The sequence below is a fragment of the Myotis lucifugus genome, unplaced genomic scaffold, assembly GCF_000147115.1.
Source record: "Myotis lucifugus unplaced genomic scaffold, Myoluc2.0 scaffold_491, whole genome shotgun sequence".
Taxonomy (NCBI): domain Eukaryota; kingdom Metazoa; phylum Chordata; class Mammalia; order Chiroptera; family Vespertilionidae; genus Myotis; species Myotis lucifugus.
Window position 1 is genome coordinate 364,016 of NW_005871539.1, and position 19,612 is coordinate 383,627.

The 19,612-nt window shown below is 40.1% G+C and overlaps 1 protein-coding gene across 3 annotated transcripts in view; it reads left to right on the forward strand.

Annotated features, from left to right (window-relative positions):
* The window catches only part of CUL5 (cullin 5), a 94,689-nt gene that overhangs the window by 25,836 nt on the left and 49,241 nt on the right, over positions 1-19,612 (forward strand). For all 3 annotated transcript variants that reach the window (XR_002826459.1, XM_006103555.3, XM_023744835.1), the window contains exon 2: positions 8,650-8,759. Coding sequence is in view for 2 of the 3 variants with exons in the window: in XM_006103555.3 (XP_006103617.1) it covers positions 8,650-8,759 (110 nt within the window). In the remaining variant the exon portion in view is untranslated. The remainder of the gene's footprint in view (positions 1-8,649; positions 8,760-19,612) is intronic.

Consider the following 19,612-nt stretch of genomic DNA (forward strand, 5'->3'; position numbering starts at 1 on the left):
TGCTGGGAGGCATATTACCCTTTTACTATATAGGATAGAGGCCTGGGGGCCGGCTGGTTTGCCCTGAAGGGTGTCCTGGATCAGGGTGGGGGTCCCCACTGGGGTGCCTGGCCAGCCTGGATGAGGGGCTGAGGGCTGTTTGCAGCTGGTCACACACCCTTCAGGGTGGGGGTCCCCACTGGGGTGCCTGGCCAGTCTGGGTGAGGGGCTGAGGGCTGCTTTCAGGCTGGCGGTTTTGACTGCTTTCAGGCTGGCGGTTGTTGACTGGAGCTCCCAACCACTCCTTTTTTCTTTTTTTTTTTCTTCTGGGCCAGCTTTAGCTCTGGCTCTAGCTCTGAGGCTTCCGCTGCTGGTTTGTTTGCCGTTCTATAATCGAAACAATGTATAACTTCAGCTCTGAGATCCCAGCCGGCTATATTTGTTAGAATGTTTCAAACTGCCAGCTCAGAGGCCGGAAAGTCAGGCGGGGAACGTTGCAGGCTGCAGTCACGGGAGCAAGGAAGCCTCATGTTCGCTTCCAGCTGCCTGGCTGCCGGCCGCCATCTTGGCTGACAGTTAATTTGCATAAGGATACGCTGATTAGCCAATCAGAAGGGTAGCGGTCGTACGCCAATTACCATTTTTCTCTTTTATTAGTGTAGATTAGTTTCAGATGTACAGCAAAGTGGTTAGAAAATAATGTACTTTACAGAGTAGCCCCCCTGCTGCTTCAAGTACCCACCTGGCCGCATACATAGTTATCATGATACTATTGACTGTAATCCCTATGCTGAAATCTACATCTCTGTGACTGTTCTGTAACTACCAATTTGTATTGCTTAATCCTGTCACCTTTTTCACCCATCTCCCAATCCCCTTCCCTCTAACAACTGTCAGTCTGTTCTCTGTATCTATGAGTCTTTCTATTTTATTTATTAGATTCCACATTTAAGTGAAATCATATGGTATTTGTCTTTCTTTGTCTGACTTACATCACTTAGCATAATACCCTCTAGATCAGTGGTTCTCAACCTGTGGGTCGCCACCCCTTTGGGGGTCGAATGACCCTTTCACAGGGGTCGCCTAACACCATCAGAAAACACATATATTCGATGGTCTTAGGAACCGAGACACCGCTCCTCTATCCGTCTCCAGGCGGGTCCGCCCACATGCAGATACGCCCACATACAAGTACCCGGCGTGATGACATCATCGCACTAACCCCATCACATACACCCCATACAAATACAGGTGTATGTGACAGGGTTGGCACCATAATGTACTTATGCGGACCAGTCACACGTGTAGAGAGCAGCTACTGTGTAGAAAGCAGCTGCTATGTTGAAAGCAGCTACTCTGTTAAAAGCAGCTACTGTGTTGAAAGCAGCAATATTGGAGGTAGAACGACATTTCATGAATTATAATTACTGGGTAAATGTAAAATCATGTACTGTAAAATCATCAACTACTGCAAAAAAAAATCTGTACCATGGGTACTTAATCTGGATGCTGATCGGTCTTTATATTCAGCTGTGGTTGATGTGAATACTGCCTCCTTGTGATAGTAACAGGTATGTAAAAAAAACAACACAGAGAATGGTAAATCAAAGGAAACTTTAATGAACTGTATTGACTGAACTATGCCATGTATCATCTTTTGTATTATTAAAGCTATTGTTATATATTATTTTTATTAGCAAACCATCCCATGACAATGGATCGTGTAGAGAAGAACGTTAAGAAAAGAAAATATAGTGAGGATTTTTTACAGTATGGTTTTACCTCAATAATTACAGCAGGAATTGAGAAACTGCAATGTGTTATTTGTTGTGAAGTTCTATCAGCCGAACCTTTGAAGCCAAACAAACTAAAACGCCATTTTGATAGCAAGCATCCGAGCTTTGCCGGCAAGGATACCGACTATTTTAGAAGCAAAGCTGATGGACTCAAGAAAGCCAGACTTGACATTGGTGGCAAGTACCACAAGAAAAACGTAACAGCTGTTGAAGCTTCATATTTGGTGGCACTCAGAATCGCCAGAGCTATGAAACCTCACACCATTGCTCAGGATTTACTATTGCCAGTGGCCAAAGACATTGTTCAAGTTACAGTCGGAGACGAATTTGTTACGAAATTGAGTGCAATTTCCTTATCTAACAACACTGTCCGCAGAAGAATAAACGACATGTCTGCTGATATTCTTGATCAGGTAATCCAGGAAATTAAATCTGCTCCACTTCCAATATTTAGTATCCAGCTTGATGAATCTACAGACGTTGCAAACTGTTCACAGATACTGGTTTACATGAGGTATATTAATATGGTGACTTTAAAGATGAGTTTCTTTTTTACAAACCTCTTGAAACGACAACTACTGCACGTGATGTATTTGACACAGTTGGTTCATTTCCGAAAGAGCATAAGCTCTCTTGGGAAAAGGTTTGTGGTATTTGCACAGATGGTGCTCCAGCTATGCTAGGATGTCGATCTGGATTTCAACGTTTGCTACTGAATGAGTCACCAAAAGTCATCGGAACTCACTGTATGATTCATCAGCAGATATTAGCAATGAAGACACTGCCACAAGAGTTACAAGAAGTAATGAAAAGTGTCATAAGTTGTGTCAATTTTATAAAGGCGAGCACTTTAAACAGTTGACTGTTTTCGAAACTGTGCAACGAGTTGGATGCGCCGAACAATGCTCTGCTATTTCACACTGAAGCGAGATGGTTGTTGAGAGGAAAAATTTTAAAATGTGTCTTTGAGCTTCGTGATGAACTCAAAACATTTTTTAATTAGAAAGCAAGACCGCAGTTCGAAGCACTTTTCAGCGATAAAAGTGAACTGCAGAAAATAGCTTACTTGGTTGACATCTTTGCCATCTTGAATCAGTTAAATTTATCACTGCAAGGACCAAATGCAACATGCCTCGATTTGTCTGAAAAGATCTGATCATTCCAAATGAAACTTCAGCTTTGGCAAAAAAAAAAAAAAATTGGATGAAAATAAAATTTACATGTTGCCTACTGTAACTGCTTTCTTTGAGGAACATGACATTGAACCAGACAAAAGGATTATGATGATAATTTCTGTGAAAGAACACTTGCACATGCTTGCAGACGAAATTTCATCGTATTTTCCAAATCTACTTGACACCCCATTTGCACTTGCCAGAAGCCCATTCACAGTAAAACTTGAAGATGTTCCTGAGACAGCACAAGAGAAGTTCATTGAACTTATTAACAACGATGCAGCGAGAACTGATTTCTCTACAATGCCAGTTACAAAATTATGGATCAAGTGTTTGCATTCATATCTTGTTCTGTCTGAGACTGTGTTGCGCCTTCTTCTTCCATTTCCAACAACATATCTTTGTGAAACAGGGTTTTCCAGCTTGTTGGTTATCAAGTCTAAATACAGAAGTAGACTTGTTGTAGAAGATGATCTACGTTGTGCTCTTGCAAAGACTGCCCCAAGAATTTCTGATCTGGTGAGAAAGAAGCAATCTCAACCTTCCCACTGACGTTGGCTTTTTACACAAACTGTTGCAAAATGTAGCAATGTAGTTTACTGTTGTTATATTGAGACTGTTACCCATGCTACACCATGCTTCAACACAAAATTTCATTTATTTGTAATTAGAAATAAATATTTCACAATATATAACTACATATTGTTTTTGTGATTAATCACTATGCTTTAATTATGTTCAATTTGTAACAATGAAAATACATCCTGCATATCAGATACTTACATTACGATTCATAACAGTAGCAAAATTACAGTTATGAAGTAGCAACGAAAATAATTTTATGGTTGGGGGTCACCACAACATGAGGAACTGTATTAAAGGGTCGCAGCTGGCATTAGGAAGGTTGAGAACCACTGCTCTAGATAAAACATGTCAAACTCAAAGGTTAACTCAGGCCAAATAAATGAGGCATGCAGCCCGTGGCCTGTGAGTTTGACATGCTTGCTCTAGATCCATCTATGTTGCAAAAGATAAAGTTTCATTCTTTTTTACCGCTGAGTAGTATCCACTGTGTAAATGTACCATAGTTTTTTTTTTTATCCACTCTTCTGGTGGGCACTTGAGCTGCTTCCATATCTTGGCTATTGTAAATAATGCTGCAGTGAACATAGGGGTGCATATGTTCTTTTGAATTAGTGTTTGGGGTTTCTTCAGAGGTATTCCCAGAAGTGCAATCGCTGGTCATAAGGCCATTTTTAACTTTTTGAGGAACCTCCTCAGTGTTTTCCATAATGGTTGCACTGCCAAGAGTGCACTGGGGTTCCCTTTTCTCCAACACTTGTTTGTTGATTTATCTATGGTAGCCATTTATCTATGGTATCTCATTGTGGTTTTGATTTGCATTTCTCTAATGATTAGTGATGTTGAACAACTTTTATTTATTTATTTTTAATCCTCATCCAAGGATATGTTTTTCATTTATTCGAGAGAGAAAGGGAGCGGTGAGGGGGAGAGCGAGAGAAAGAGGGAGGGAAACATCATTGTGACCGAGAAACATCTATCGGTTGCCTCACACACAAGCCCCTCCGCAGATCGAACCTGCCATCTTTTGATGCACCAGATGATACTTCAGCCAACTGAGACACACTAGCCAGGGCTCCAAAAAAAATTATTGTTATTTTTTAAATGAGTTGCATATATTTCTTTGGATCTATTTTTGTGTTCTCTATTTTGTTCCTTTTTTTTTAAATCCTCACCTGAGGATATTTTTCCATTGATTTTGAGAGGGAAAAACAGAGAGAAATAGTGATGTGAGAGAAACACATCAATTGGTTGCCTTCTGCATGTGCCTCGACCAGGGCCCGGGCCAGGGAGGAGCCTGCAACCAAGGTACATGCTCTTGACCGGAATCGGACGTGGGACCCTTTGGTCCGCAGGCTGACACTCTATCCACTGAGCCAAACTGACTAGGGCTCAAAACTTTTTAATGGTTCCCCATCTCACTTACATTGAAGCCAAAGTCTTTATAATGGCCTTAAAGGCCCTGCAAGATCCAACCTTCGTTGTTTTTCTGACCTCATTGGTGCTTTCCTCTGTCCTTGCTTTGCTCTATCTTCCCTGAGTACAACTAACATCCTTCTGTGTTTGGATTAGGGTCTTTGCAAGGGCTGCTTCCTCTGCCTGCAATACTCCTCCCCGACATATCTTCCGTGGCCAGCTCCCACTGGCTTCCCCATAGCCCATCTGTGTGAGAAGAGTGCCTGTGAAGGAATTAGTTGTGTCATAAGGAGTGAATAATAGAAGGGTATTGGCAAGTGTTGAAATTCTTTTGATGAAAAAGAGCCAGTGGATGAGATAATCCTAGACTTAGTAGCAATTGGTGAGTTCTGAATAATAATGAAAGAATTAAAGCAGAAAATACTTTGTAGCACGTTAATAAGATCAGGCAGCCTTCAGTTAACCTTTGGAAACATAAATCATGGTTCATGATTTGAAGGTCCCTTCACGAAATAAGGTATTGTGTTTCATAGTAGGTTTGGTGTCCTGCTGCTTAGTTATGACTTAATGATATGCCCTGGAGTTAAATAGAATAGATCAAAGAACTGCTTGAGTATCATTTTTGTAATCTATTATAAAAACTTAATAGAAAACATTTAATTATTAAATTCCTTCTTTAATTGATTATTAGGAGAAAGTGTTTCTGTAGTTAATCTTGTATGTTTCATCAAACAGGAGCACCAAAATGTATTTCCTGTTATTTTGCCGTAGCTGATAGATTTCAGAGCCTAGCCAGTATTTAATTTATCTCAAATACCTGTTTATTCTAGTTCTCTGTACGTACCTTTTTAATTTTAAGTGAAGGATTTATACTACATTTTATTTTGTAAATTGCCAAAATGACTTAAGGAAATAGACTTAATTGACATTATAAAATATCCTTTTATTAAGAGGAAATTACGATTCTCCATGTCATAATCAAGAAGATTTGTGCCCTGGCCAGGTGGCTCAGTTGTTGGAGTGTCATCCCATACATTAAAAGGTTACAGGCTCAATACCTGGTCAGGGCACATACCTAGGTTGTGGGCTTGATCCCCAGTTGGCCGCATATGGGATGCAACCAATCGATGTTTCTCTAATCACATTAATGTTTCTCTCCTTCTCCTTCTCGCCCCCCCCTTTCTCCTTTCCTCTCTATAAAATAAAAAATAAAAATTTTAAAGTACATACCTTGGGTGAGACAATACAATAAATTTTAGGATCAACTGTATTTGTAGGTGTAAGAAGGATCACTTGCTTTCGAAGAGTTTAATATTAGTGGTTTCTAACTTTTTTGAGTCATAAACCCTCTTAACATTTTTGTACACTTTTATCATGAATTTGTTATATATGCACATTCTAATCTCACCTCAAGAGATTCTGATCCAGCCCTGCTGGCATTGCTCAGTGGTTAAGTGCCAACCTATGAGCCAGGAGACCACAGTTCAATTCTTGGTGAGGGCACATGCTCGAATTATGGGCTCAGTTTCCAGTGCGGGGCGTGCCAGGGGCAGCCAATCAATGATTCTCTCTCATCACTGATGTTTCTATGTCTCCCTCTCCTTTCCTATCTGAAGTCAATGAAAATATGTTTTTAAGAAAAAAAAGAGATTCTGATCCAGCAGGTCTGAGTTAGGTTTTAGAAATCTATATGTGTAATCACCATCCTAGGTGATTCTGGTGTAGGTTCTTGTCAGACCATATGTTTAAAAGCTGCTTCTGGCTCAGCCAGCGTGGCTCAGTGATGGAGCATCGACCTATGAACCAGGGGGTCATGGTTCAATTCCTGGTCAGGGCACATGCCCGGGTTGCGGGCTCGATCCTCTGTGTGGGGTGTGCAGGAGGCAGCCAATCGATGATTCTCTCTCATTATTGATGTTTCTACCTCTTTCTCCCTTTCCCTTCCTCTCTGAAATCACTAAAATATATTTATAAAAATAAAAACTGCTTCTGGGTTATAGTTTCAAGGAGTTTGCAGATTCCATGCCGTCAGTGCATGAATTTTACCTGATACAAGTGAGCAACACCTTCAATAAGTTATATAGTAAAAACAATAATGAGTTTCTTAAGGTGTGTGATACTGGTATGTTAGAAAATTAATTATTTTTATTCAAATTTATGTGCAGAAGCAAGTCACATGGCTATACTTAACTTATGGGGTCTCTCTTTTTAGTAATGTAACGAATTGAAATTTTTTTCTAATATTGAGCCACTTTGACATTCCTGGGATAAATTGTGCATAATTATGAGGTGTCATTCTGTTGATATACCACTTGTTTAATTTACTATTTATTTAAGATGTTGCATCTATGTTCTCTATGTTAGATTGGTCTAGAGCAGTGGTTCTCAACCTTCCTAATGCCGCGACCCTTTAATACAGTTCCTCATGTTGTGGTGACCCCCAACCATAAAATTGTTTTTGTTGCTTCTTCATAACTGTAATTTTGCTACTGTTATGAATCGTCATGTAAATATCTGATATGCAGGATGTATTTTCCTTGTTACAAATTGAACATAATTAAAGCATAGTGATTAATCACAAAAACAACATGTAATTATATATGTGTTTTCCGATGGTCTTAGGCGACCCTTGTGAAAGGGTCATTCGACCCCCAAAGGGGTCGCTACCCACAGGTTGAGAACCACTGCTCTAGAGTTTTCATTTTTTCTCTTCTCACCAGTTTGGTATCAGTATTTTCTTAGCACTATAAAATGAAATGGAATATCTTCTTGTGTGGGTTTTTTCTTCTTCTCAGTTTTCAGAGTTTATATAGATTTTAAATGTACATTTTGTGAGGAGTTTAGGGCAACTATAAAATTTGAGGCCATATTCTTTGCACACATGACCACTTTCATTTCTGACACTATCTACATACATGAGGGGTTCCCAAAACAGCATGAGGTTTCATAATTCATTAGAAAAACTCGTAGATCTTACTGAAAGCTGCTTTACTCATGGTTATGATTTGTTACAAGGAAAGAAAAGATTAAGGTCAGCCGAAGAGACATATAGGGCTGAGTCCAGGAAGGTTTTTTCGAGTAGAGCTTCCCTTGTCCTTCCTGGTGTAGTCAGGTCTCATTTCTTTCCTTGCCTCACTGTGTGACAGTGCATATAGAGTACTGCCACCATGAAACGCACCCAATTTTTGGTGTCCAGAATTTTTATTGAGGCTTTGTCATGTAGACATGATTGATTGATTGCTCGCATGGGTAATCTCAGTCTCCAGGTTGGTTGAACCAAATCCCCCACCCTAATTTGCATTGTTATTGTTTCCGAATTGGCCAGTCCCCACCCAAAGACTATGTGGGTTTGGTTAGTTCCCTTCCTAAATCACATTGTTAGAATATTCAGTATGAACCAAGGTCCCCAGGCAAATAATGACATAACTTTCCAAGGGCCCAGACTAGAAGCCAAGGGCAAAGGGTAGACCTTCACTTTGGACAACACCAAATTCTTCACTATATAATTTTGTACAATTGATTTTTTTTATGGTTGTCTTCCTGTGATTTCTTGATACCAGGTTAAATTTATAGGGATTCCATTATGGAAAACTGATTCTTTTAAATTTCTCTTGCTATCTTTTAAAAAAAATAAAAATAAACACTTTTGATTTAACTGCATTTAAATTAAACTATTATTTATCCTTTTCTTTTTATCAAAGAATAAAGGTTCTCTTCAGTTTGAAGACAAATGGGATTTCATGCGTCCAATTGTTTTGAAGCTTTTACGCCAAGAGTCTGTTACAAAACAGCAGTGGTTTGATCTGTTTTCGTAAGTAATCCATTAATTCTAACTTTTTGCTAACATAAAGGAAGTTTTGGTGGTGCATTTCTATATTCAAGTGAAATGTTTACTCTATTGATGTATTTACTTGTTTAAAACTATAACTACTTATGTTGGGGGTCGTCAAGACCACCCCTGATTTCAGTGATTTGCAAGGACTCATAGGACTGAACATGTAGTTATACTCACAGCTATGAGTTATTACAAAGCAAAATCAGCAAAGGGGAAAAGGCACATGGGGTGAAGTCTGAGGAAAGACACACAAACTGCCACGAGTATTCGCCCAGTAGAGTCACATGAGGCACACTTAACTTCCCCAACAACAAGATTGTCAACATATGTGATGTGTTGTCTTCCAGAGAAGCTCATTGGAGACTCAGTGCCCAGGGTTTTTATTGGAGGCTGGTCACATAGGCAGCTTCTGCCTGTCATGTACCAAAAATTCAGACCCTCAGAAAAAGAGAGCAGGTGTTCAGTGTAAACCATACTATTTACACAGATAGATTATTAGACACAGTTAGCCATTCTTATCATTTCAGGAAAGTTTTGTCAGTGTAGGGAACTGTTGACCATTCAAGTTCTCAGATTCCAGCCCAGGCCAAGCAGGCCTTTCTAAGGAATATAGTCTTCAGTCTGCTGTGTTAACTCCTGGCCTTTGGCCAAATGTCTTTACAGCAAAACTATAATCAGTAGGACTTCACACAGCAAGGCAAGACCAACCTATATAATTGATCTCAGGTACATCTTTTAGAGGCCCTGCATTTAGTTAGTTAAAATAAATCCCATTAACCATGAGGTTTGTCTTAGAAAAGTAGGTGACTTTCTGTATGGACCTTTTTACATGGCCTGAAGTATCAATTCAGGCAAAGTACAACTCTGGTCTACATATTGAAGTGGACCTCAACACTTCCAGGGTTCAAACAGTGTCACGATAGGGTACACAAATAAAGAAGTACAGTCTTAGAGGGTGTACATGGTACCCTTGGAAACAAATAGTTTACAATTGTTAGTCAGGTAGTCTAGGTTAAGAAGGCCCCCTAGTGTGCCCTCCTCCCAGGCCTTTCACTCTAGAGTTCCTAATCCAGTCCAGTTAATTCAGTTCAGGCCTTGATTTCAGGCTTGGATTGCCTGAAAGCAATTAATTCCAAACAGTTTAATTTATCTATGACACCAGTTCATTTGCCTCACCAGTGCGGATTACATTTAGAGTTGGTCTTTGTGGAAAATGTCGGAATTGGGGCTGCTCTCGGTTGTCTCGGAGCACTGTTAGGTGTGATTGGAAGCTTGGCAGTCAGCTTGAAGTCAAAGCATTCACAGCAGCATGGAAAGTTAACACCAGGAGTTTTTTTGTTTTTGTTTATTTTTGTGTGTGTGTGTGTTTTGTTTTGTTTTTTTTCTAGGAAGAGGTGAAAGCTTTTCAGAATAGTTCTGAAAAACAAAAATCATTAATGTCCTCCTGATGCTGAGTTTTGTTTTCTCTCCCTTATAAAATCAGTATGTCCAATGCATTAATGAAAATTATTCATTTCCCCAATTATCCAGACCTGCAAGAGGAAAAAAACATTTGTATAGAAAGACATTTTTGTACAACCTAACTAGAAAGATGTATCATGTTTCGGGTTTGGTCTGGATGAAATCCTGAGTTTTCAAAAATAGATTTACATCACCTCCCACCTCTTTTGTCCTGATAATCTAGTGAGCAGCCTGTAAAAAGTTAGTTCCTCTGAAAATAGCTGTGTTTAATAACTAAGTTGCCTAACTAAAATGTGTGTACAGGAGGGGTGAGGTAAAAGTAAGAGAAATAGAGTCAGGTTAATAATATTTTGTTGAAAACTGCAGCTAATCCAGAAAGCTGAACATAAGTCAATAGTAGTGAGAGATCCCTAAGAGCAATGGAGAGTCCAGGCTGGAAGGAGCGAGTACAGTGCCCTCTGCCAACTAGAGCTTTTGTCAGTAACCACAAGTTAGGAATGTACTTAGTCTCTGTATCAGATAGATGAAACCAGGCAACAGCTTGATTTCAGATGGCCCATCAGAGAATAAGCCCTTTTCTGTGGGCATTGCAAGTGATTCCGATGGTCCAACAAAGTACATGATGTTTTCAGCTTATGGCTCCACAGAAGTGTGTCTTAAATCTTCAGCAATCAAGTCAAAGACGAGCTCATTGAGCACATGCCTGCTTTAGTTCAGTACACTAAACTGAAGTTTGAAGTTTAAACAGCCCATCATCAGACATTATCAGGTTTCAGCTTGATACAGATCCAGGTTTAGGATTTGCGAATTCGGAATTCCAAAAAAGCCAATGACTTTTCTTCAGCGTTAGCAAAGACACTATATGACAGAACAGACAGTCATGTTCCAAGTCTTGTCTCACACCTGCTATAATTTGTGTGTGTGCACTAGTGAAATACTATATCAATGACTATATCAGTGAATTGTAGACATGTGACTGAGTAATCTATATGTATACATTAAGCTATTGTGCTCATTTTTTCTCTTTATTACATAAGAAAATAATCTAATTTCCCTAAACAATATAGAACTTGTTGCATATTAACTTATATCCATGATTCTGCCTTTTAATAAATTAGCATTTAATAAGAAACAGCAGAGACCTTTTAAAACTTCATAGCATTCATATATACATGTATTTTTCTTAAATTATTTGATTAAACTATTTTATGAGTAATATGTTGAATGTGGTAGGGTTTCTTTTTGTTTTATTTTTTCTAATTTGTGTTGATAATATGCTTTATCATCTAGAATAATGCTTGTTCTCTGTGCACTCCTGCCTGGGAACAGGAGCATAGTGTGATGCCGTTCCTTGCTTAATATGTACTTCTAAGCAGAAATAGTCAATAACTTTGTATACTTGCTACAGCTAGTGGCTTTAATATACTGTTTTTAAAAATCTTTGATCTCCTTGGAGTTACCCAAGGTTTATCAATATGTTGTCCTCTTAGGATTCTGGGTGTCTTATCATGCTACCACCAAAGTTGCAAGACCTACCTTTCCAAATTTTAGCCTATTTAACCATAATAATAACAGAGCTTGCTTATCTCAAAATCTGACGTGTTTAATGTATTGATGTTAAACTACATTGACTTTTTACTCCCCTTTTCTCATAATCTGCATCCTTATTTTTTAGTAGGAGTGTTATTAACGTTTTGAGTGGTTATAAAAGATGATCCTACATGTTGTGAGTTGTTTGTCATTCTGGTATTCATCCTCATAACATTTAGTAGCGGACACTCCTTGTGTACTCTCCTCCCCTCCCCTCATTATTGAACAGAAAAGGCTCTCATATGTTTCCAAATGTCCTTGAGAGGGCTGGGAAGCACCTCGCTCAGTTGAGAATTACTTCTTTTTAAAAAAAATATATTTTTATTGCCCGACCAGAGAGTTGGCCTATGAACCAGGAGGTCATGGTTCAATTCCTGGTCAGGGCACATGCCTAGGTTTCAGGCTCGATCCCCAGTAGGGGGTGTGCAGAAGGCAGCCAATCAATGATTCTCTCTCATCATTGATATTTCTGTCTCCCTCTCTCTTCCTCTCTGAAATCAATAAAAAAAATTTTAATTAATAAATATCAAGGCTAGATCTAGAATCAGATTAACTTCTACTAAAAAGGATTCCAGAAGGAGAGAACAAAAATAGTAGAGGAGAAGATACAGTCAAAGTACAAGAAGAAAGTTTCTAGGACTAAAAACTCTTTCCCTTGCCACCTATTCCTACAAACAAGTCTTCATATTGAAGCTGCTTAAAAAAATGCCTAGGCACATCCTCAAGGAATGTCAGAATTCCAAGGATAAAGAAAATAATCCTAATTCTTGCAGAGAAAAACAAATTACCTTCCAAACAAAACAGACTACCCCCATTCTTTCATTGGACAAATGGGATGCAGGAGGTTAAAGGAGCATTTTCTTTAAATATTTGAAAGGGTAGTATCCTATACTTAATCAAGTTTAAGACAAAATGGAAGTATTTTCAGACAGGTTAGAGGATTTAAGGATTCTGCAGAAATGAAAACACGTACCTTTTCCTCCACCATTACCAATATCACCCATTAAACAAATTGAGCTTATCAAACACAAACTAATTACTGAAATTCTGCGGCACACCAAAAAAATATATTTTTGGCCTATCTGACAAAAAAGAAATAGGTATGATTTTGATTCATTCACACCAAATAGTAATTATTGTGTTGGCTTTGTCATTTTTTTATTTGACAATCTAAGGCAGTGGTTCTCAACTTTGACTGCACATTAAGATCACCTGGGAATCTTTTCAAAATCCTGATTTCTGGGCCTTATCCTCCGGAAATTCTGTTTCTTTGTTATGGGGTGGGGCCACAACATTAGTAATGAATCTTTTAAAATCCTGATTTCTGGGCCTCATCTCCAGAAATTCTGTTTCTTTGTTACTAATGTTGTGGCCCCACCCCATAACAAAGAAACAGAATTTCCGGAGAATGAGGCCCAGAAATCGGATTTTAAAAAGATTCCCCAGGTGATTCTAATGTGCAGCCAAGGTTGAGAACCACTGATCTAAGGGAAAAGAGTTCAGTGCCCCTGACTAAATAGTCAGGTATTGCTATGTTTTAAAAATTCTTGTGGCACACCAGTTGAAAATCACCGATCTAAGTCACTGTTAATTGAGTTTAATGTTTTCAGCTGCGTACATCCTGGATGTTATAGGGATGTGTTAAAGTATTCCAATGTATTTGTATCTTACATATCTAATTATATTTTTTATATGTTGGTATGCATTTTCTGGTATAAATAAACATTTTTTGTCTATTCATAAAGCTTTTATTCTACTTACATAATACACATTCTTAACAATTATGCTTAGATTATTCGTGAAAATTTCATGAGACATTAAAGCTAATCATAATTTCCAGTTATTTCACTGTTAACTATTTTACAGCACATGCTGCATGTTAGGCAAGTATCAAAGAAAAATTCACAAAAGTAAAAACCTTTAAAAATGGTAAATACATGTTTTGTTTTGTTTTTTGTTTTACTGCTGTGCTTGATGTACATGAAGTAATGGATATCAAGCAATTCATTTTACTGCATCTTGACTTGTACATGTGTTCTTAGGTTGCCTAACACATTTAAATACAAATAAAATGAGTGTAGCAAAGTGAATGAAAGAAAACAGCAGGTAATTTTACAAATTATGGAATGTGAATCATTTCTGCCCTTATCCAGAGTAAACTGGGTCACAACTAAAGGAAGACTTTTTCAGCTGTAGTCACAGGTGTGCAGGTGTGCACATTGAAAGTTAGTATTCCACAGATACACACATGGTTCAACATGTGCTATCCATGGGATATCCATTTTTACTACATCCCTCTAAGTGAGGAGTAGAGAACAAATGTCTAGCGCATGGGGCATATAAGGCCCGAGAAATCATTGGGTCTGGCCCTGCCAACGCAATAGGGGTGAGGTAATTAAATGTTTGACCAAATATAGCAGGCTAATTTTTAAGTTGATAATTTTGTACGGCCTACAAATCCTATATAATAAAGAGGGAATATGCAAATTGGCCATCACTCCGCCACATAGATGGCACCCACAGTGGAGGCTGAGTTCCCATAATAAGCCTTAACGAGCAATCAGCAGGGACCTGAGGCTGTGCCCCCCCTACCCCGCCCCCATGGGGCTTTACAGGGAACCTCAGGCCACACCCCTGCCCTGGCACCAGGCCAGGGGACCTCAGGCTGTGCCCCCCGCCCAGCAGGGCTTGACAGTGGACCTCAGGTTGCACCTCCCACCCCAGCGCCAGGCCAGGGGACCTGAGGCTGTACCCCCCGCCCGGTGGGGCTTGACGGGGGACCTCAGGCCACACCCCCCATCTGGCGGGGCTTGACAGAAGATCTCAGGCCGCATCCCCCACCCTGCATGGATTGACGGGGGACCTCAAAGTGTGCCCCAGGCCTGGGCTGGGGGACCTCAGGCCGGGCCCCCTGCCCTCTCGCCGGGCCAGGGGACCTGAGGCTGCGCTCCCCGCCTGGCGGGGCTTGACAGGGGTGGGACCAGCCAGGTCTGGATCTAGCCCAATGGGGGTGGGGGGCCAGCCGGATCTGGGTCTTATGCGATTTTGAGGCAGACATGTGTGGGCAGGGACTTGACTCTGGGTCCCGTGGTGCGCCCCAGACTCTGACAGGAGAAAGATTTTCATATACATTTTACTAATTTTCTTTAATCTCTGACACTTCTATTACAGAGAAAGGGCAAATAGCAATATTAAAATATTTTGTATAATTAATCCCCTTCTAATGTGCATGAATTTCATGCACCGGGCCACTAGTCTACCTACACTAATAAAAGAGAAACATGCAAATTGACCATCCCTCCGATACGCCCACCAGCCAATCAGCAAGTATGCAAATTAACCCTTTGAGTGCCAACCAATATCCTAGGAACATTGCTAAAATTGCCAAGGCATTTTTTCTGATTTTACAGCAGTTTAGGAAAAAAATTATGAATCGCAAGTAAATGAAGTTACATATTCAATATCTTCCACAAAATGGTCATCTTCACAGCAAGAATTGACATATTTAGCAATATCATCATCACTAATAAAAGCAGACTTAGAACTAGACACTGCAGGAGGAGAGCGATAGCACTCCCGGCACTTGTGGCGAAAGACAGTAGGAGCGCAATCGCACTCCCTGGCACTCTAGGGGTTAACCCCACAAAGATGGCAGTTAGTTTGCATATGCAGGTGGGAGCAAAGACTGAAGATAGTGTAGAAGGAAGCCAAGCGCTGCAGAAGGGAGTGAAGTGGCGGAGAAGGTAGGGAGCTGAGGCAGCAGACACGGGAGCGAAGCCGAGGCAGTGGAGAAAGGAGAAGCTCCCTTCTCTGCTTCGCTCCGGCCGCAGGAAGCCCTATTCTTGCAGGAATGGGCCCAAGGAAGCCCTTTTCTTGCAGGAATCTTCCTGCAACGGGCCTCTAGTATATATATATAAAAGGCTAATATGCAAAGTGTCCCCTCAGGAGTTCGACTGGGATTTCGCTCGCTATGATGTGCGCTGACCTCCAGGAGGCGGCGCAGAAAGAAGAAAGGCCCCGGCTGGCAGCTGGGGAAGGAAGGCCCCGATCAGCCCTGATCACCGGCCAGGCCTAGGAACCCTACCTGTGCATGAATTTCATGCACTGGGCCTCTAGTGGTGTTATAAAACATCAGAAAAAAGGTTCCCCACCTCTGCTCTAAGTGCTCCAAAACTTCAGTACCTACAACTACACATGTGACTAGAACCAATTACTCTTTTTATTCCCCACCAGGACAAACCAATATGTAGGCAGTTTTCTTTGCTTAGACATGGAAACTGTTTTAACACTGGTCCTTGTGAAGCCACAATGTTCCAAATGTACTATGTCAAACATTTATAACTTGTATAAAAATCCCACATCCCCCTATTGGCCACCTCAAGATGAAAACAGAATTCCCTAAATGTTAACTATTTCTATTCCCCTTATATTAAACATAAAAACCACATGGAAGATAGAGAAATTAAAATAACAAATTTGTCACCTTTTTGTGTAAGGGATGACGTTCCAACCAACTGGAGCCACACCAGCCAGGGCTCCTTTCCTTTTCAAATTGAAAACTTTGCTTTGTGCTTGTGAAGCTTTGGGGATCAAGAACTTTTCCAAGAGAGACAGTACTACATCATTGCATATAGCCCCTCAATTTTCTCTTTATATTGAGCCATCTGCTGTTTCTTCTCAGCACCTCTCATTTTTTGCTCAATAGTGGAGATGACTCTCCAAGATAACCCGGACTCCTATAACATTCTTATAAGCAACTGAGAGAAGATTCCTCTCTTCGTTGCATAATTCAGCTCCTTGCATTGTAGGTTTATCCCTGGCCCAGGTTCTTGTAGTTCACTTCCCATTTTCCCTCACAGACATTTACTTCAATAAATCTCTTGTTCTTCTAATCCCATCTGCTTCTTGGAAAACCTAAACTAACATGAATCAATATATGTAGAGTGCCTGGCCCATGGCAGTCAGTTCATACTGGTTTTTGTTATAATAAGCAAGAGATTATCATGATTTTAATTATATACTGGTGGTGATGGATGGAAATATCCAAATTAGAGTGGTATTTAGGAAATGGGTATAATAGGACCATGATTGAATTTAGGGGCTAAAATAAGGTTAGTTTGCCTAATTTTTTGCTTATCACTCCCCACTTCACATACTAACCATATTGATTTGTTTATAGTGCACTACAGACACCATAGTAATCCACAGTTCTTTACTCATTGTTACTTCATAAAATATTCTTCCACCACTCTCTTATGCCTTGTGTTTATATGCACAGTAATAGTTGTAAACATATTGAGTTATAATCAGTCTATTTTTGTATCAATTTCTTCTTTTCAACTCTTGATTCCTTTAGTCATGAGGTGATACTGCAGCTTATTATAAGGGTCAATTAACCATTTTGTACTTTATTCAAAGAGTAGTGGAACACCATTGGATGATTTTAAATGTAGAGGTAATATGCTGTGATTTTAGAGTTTCATAAAGATTATTTTGGCTACTGTTGGTTGGATGGATTGAGGAAGTGCAAGAGTAAATTTGGGGAAATGGTTGGTGTGGCCTCTGGAGCCCAACTGCCTGGTTCCACCATATATACTAGCTCTGTAATCTTGGGAATGTTACTTGGGAATGCTCCTTAACCTCTCTTTGCCTCAGTTTCCACATCTGTAAAATTGCAATGAAAATAATACTCCTTCAGAGTTGCTGTGAAGGATAAATGAGTTAAAACAGCTTAGAATAGAATCTGGCACATACTGGTATTGAGCAGTCAGATGTTACTGACTATTATGTTGTTATTTAACAAATATTTGTGTGCTTACTGCATTCCAGACACTGGAGCAGATACCACTATTAAGCTGAATTAAACAAATGACAAAAGCAAATTCAAATTAATATGCAGCCTGGCTGGCGTGGCTCAGTGGTTGAGGTTTGACCTATGAACCAGGAGGTCACAGATTCCCTGTCAGGGCACATGCCCTGGTTGCGGGCTCGATCCCCAGTGCGGGGTGTGCAGGAGACAGCCGATCAATGATACTCTTTCATCATTGATGTTTCTTTCTCTCTCTCCCTCTCCCTTCCTCTCTGACGTCAATAAAAATATATTTTAAAAAATTAATATGCAGCCTAGCCGGTGTGGCTCAGTGGATAGAATGTCAGCCTACAGACTGAAAGGTCCCAGGTTTGATTCCGGACAAGGACACATGCCTGGGTTGCAGGCTCGATCCCTAGTGTGGGGCGTGCAGAAGGCAGCCGATCAATGATTCTCTCATCATTGATGTTTCTCTCTCTCTCTCTCTCTCTCTCTCTCTCTCTCTCTCTCTCTCTTTCTCTCTCTCTCTTTCTCTCTCTCTTTCTCTCCCTCCCCCTTCCTCTCTGAAATCAATAAAAATAATACCGTATTAAAAAAATTAATATGCAGACAGAACTTTGGGTTATACTGATGTTCCTTAGAATCTGAATATAAAACAAACTATTTGAATATAAAACAAACTGTTTGGCCATTATTATAATGTTACAATTCTGAAGGTGTTTTATTTAGATTTCTTTGACATTTTTTATAGCAGGGACTTGAGAAGGTGCTGAATAACTCACTGGGGAGCGTTTTCCAAATAAAAGAATCCTCAATAAAAAATCCTGAATAAAACACTACCCTTTTGTTATGTTTCCCTGCTCTACAACTTAGTAATTAACAAATTGACTTTGAGGATATGTATTAATCTTAAATGTATTTCTGTAATGAATGTTCTTTGGTTAAAATATGTCAACTTGATAAGTTTAGAGTTTTTGTAACCAGTTTATGAGAGTTTTTGTTTGTTTTTTGTTTTTTTAACTAAAGGAGACACAATAGTAATTAATGTGTAAATGTAATGAATGTATGGAAGATTCACTGTAATGGGATTTAAGTTACTATATTTTCAAAACAATAGACTAGTTTACATATATTGAATTAAAGAATTAATAGGGTTTATACTTGCTTTGCACAAGAAAATATTAATAGGAGTTCACTTTGGGAAATGGGATTAGGAGATAGTATACTTTTATAATTAAAAATATTTATGCAGCCCTAGCCAGTTTGGCTCAGTGGATAGAGTGTCAGCCTGCGGACCAAAGGGTCCTGGGTTCGATTCTGGTCAAGGGCATGTACCTTGGTTACAGACTCCTCCCCAGCCCCAGCCCTGGTCAGGGCTCTTGCAGGTGGCACCAATCGCTGTTTCTCTCACATCACTATTTCTCTCTGTCTTTCTCTCTCTCTTCTGCTCTCTCTAAAAATCAATGGAAAAATATCCTTGGGTGAGGATTTAAAAATATATGTATACTAGTGGCCTGGTGCACAAAATTCATGTATGGGGGGGTGTCCCTCAGTCCAGCCTGCATCCTCTCCAATCTGGGACCCCTCGGGGGATGTCCGACTGCCAGTTTAACCAGCAGTCAGACATCCCTCTCGCAATCCAGGACTGCTGGCTCCTAACCGCTCACCTGCCTGCCTGCCTGATCACCCCTAACCACTCTGCCTGCCGGCCTGCTCGCCCCCAACTGCCCCCCTGCTGGCCTGCTCGCCCCCAACTGCCCACCCCCGCTGGCCTGCTCACCCCCAAATGCCCCCCCCCCCTGGCCTGCTCATTACACAATTGCTAAGCCGGGGTAACCTGTTTTACCCAATTGGCTGCCGGCCTGGGAATTTAATCCGCCTAATGTGCGGGATTTTTTTTGTGACTCCACGGATCTCTCTCTGAGATCCTATTTATTCTGCGCGTGCTCTCCTGCTTGCGAACACAAAA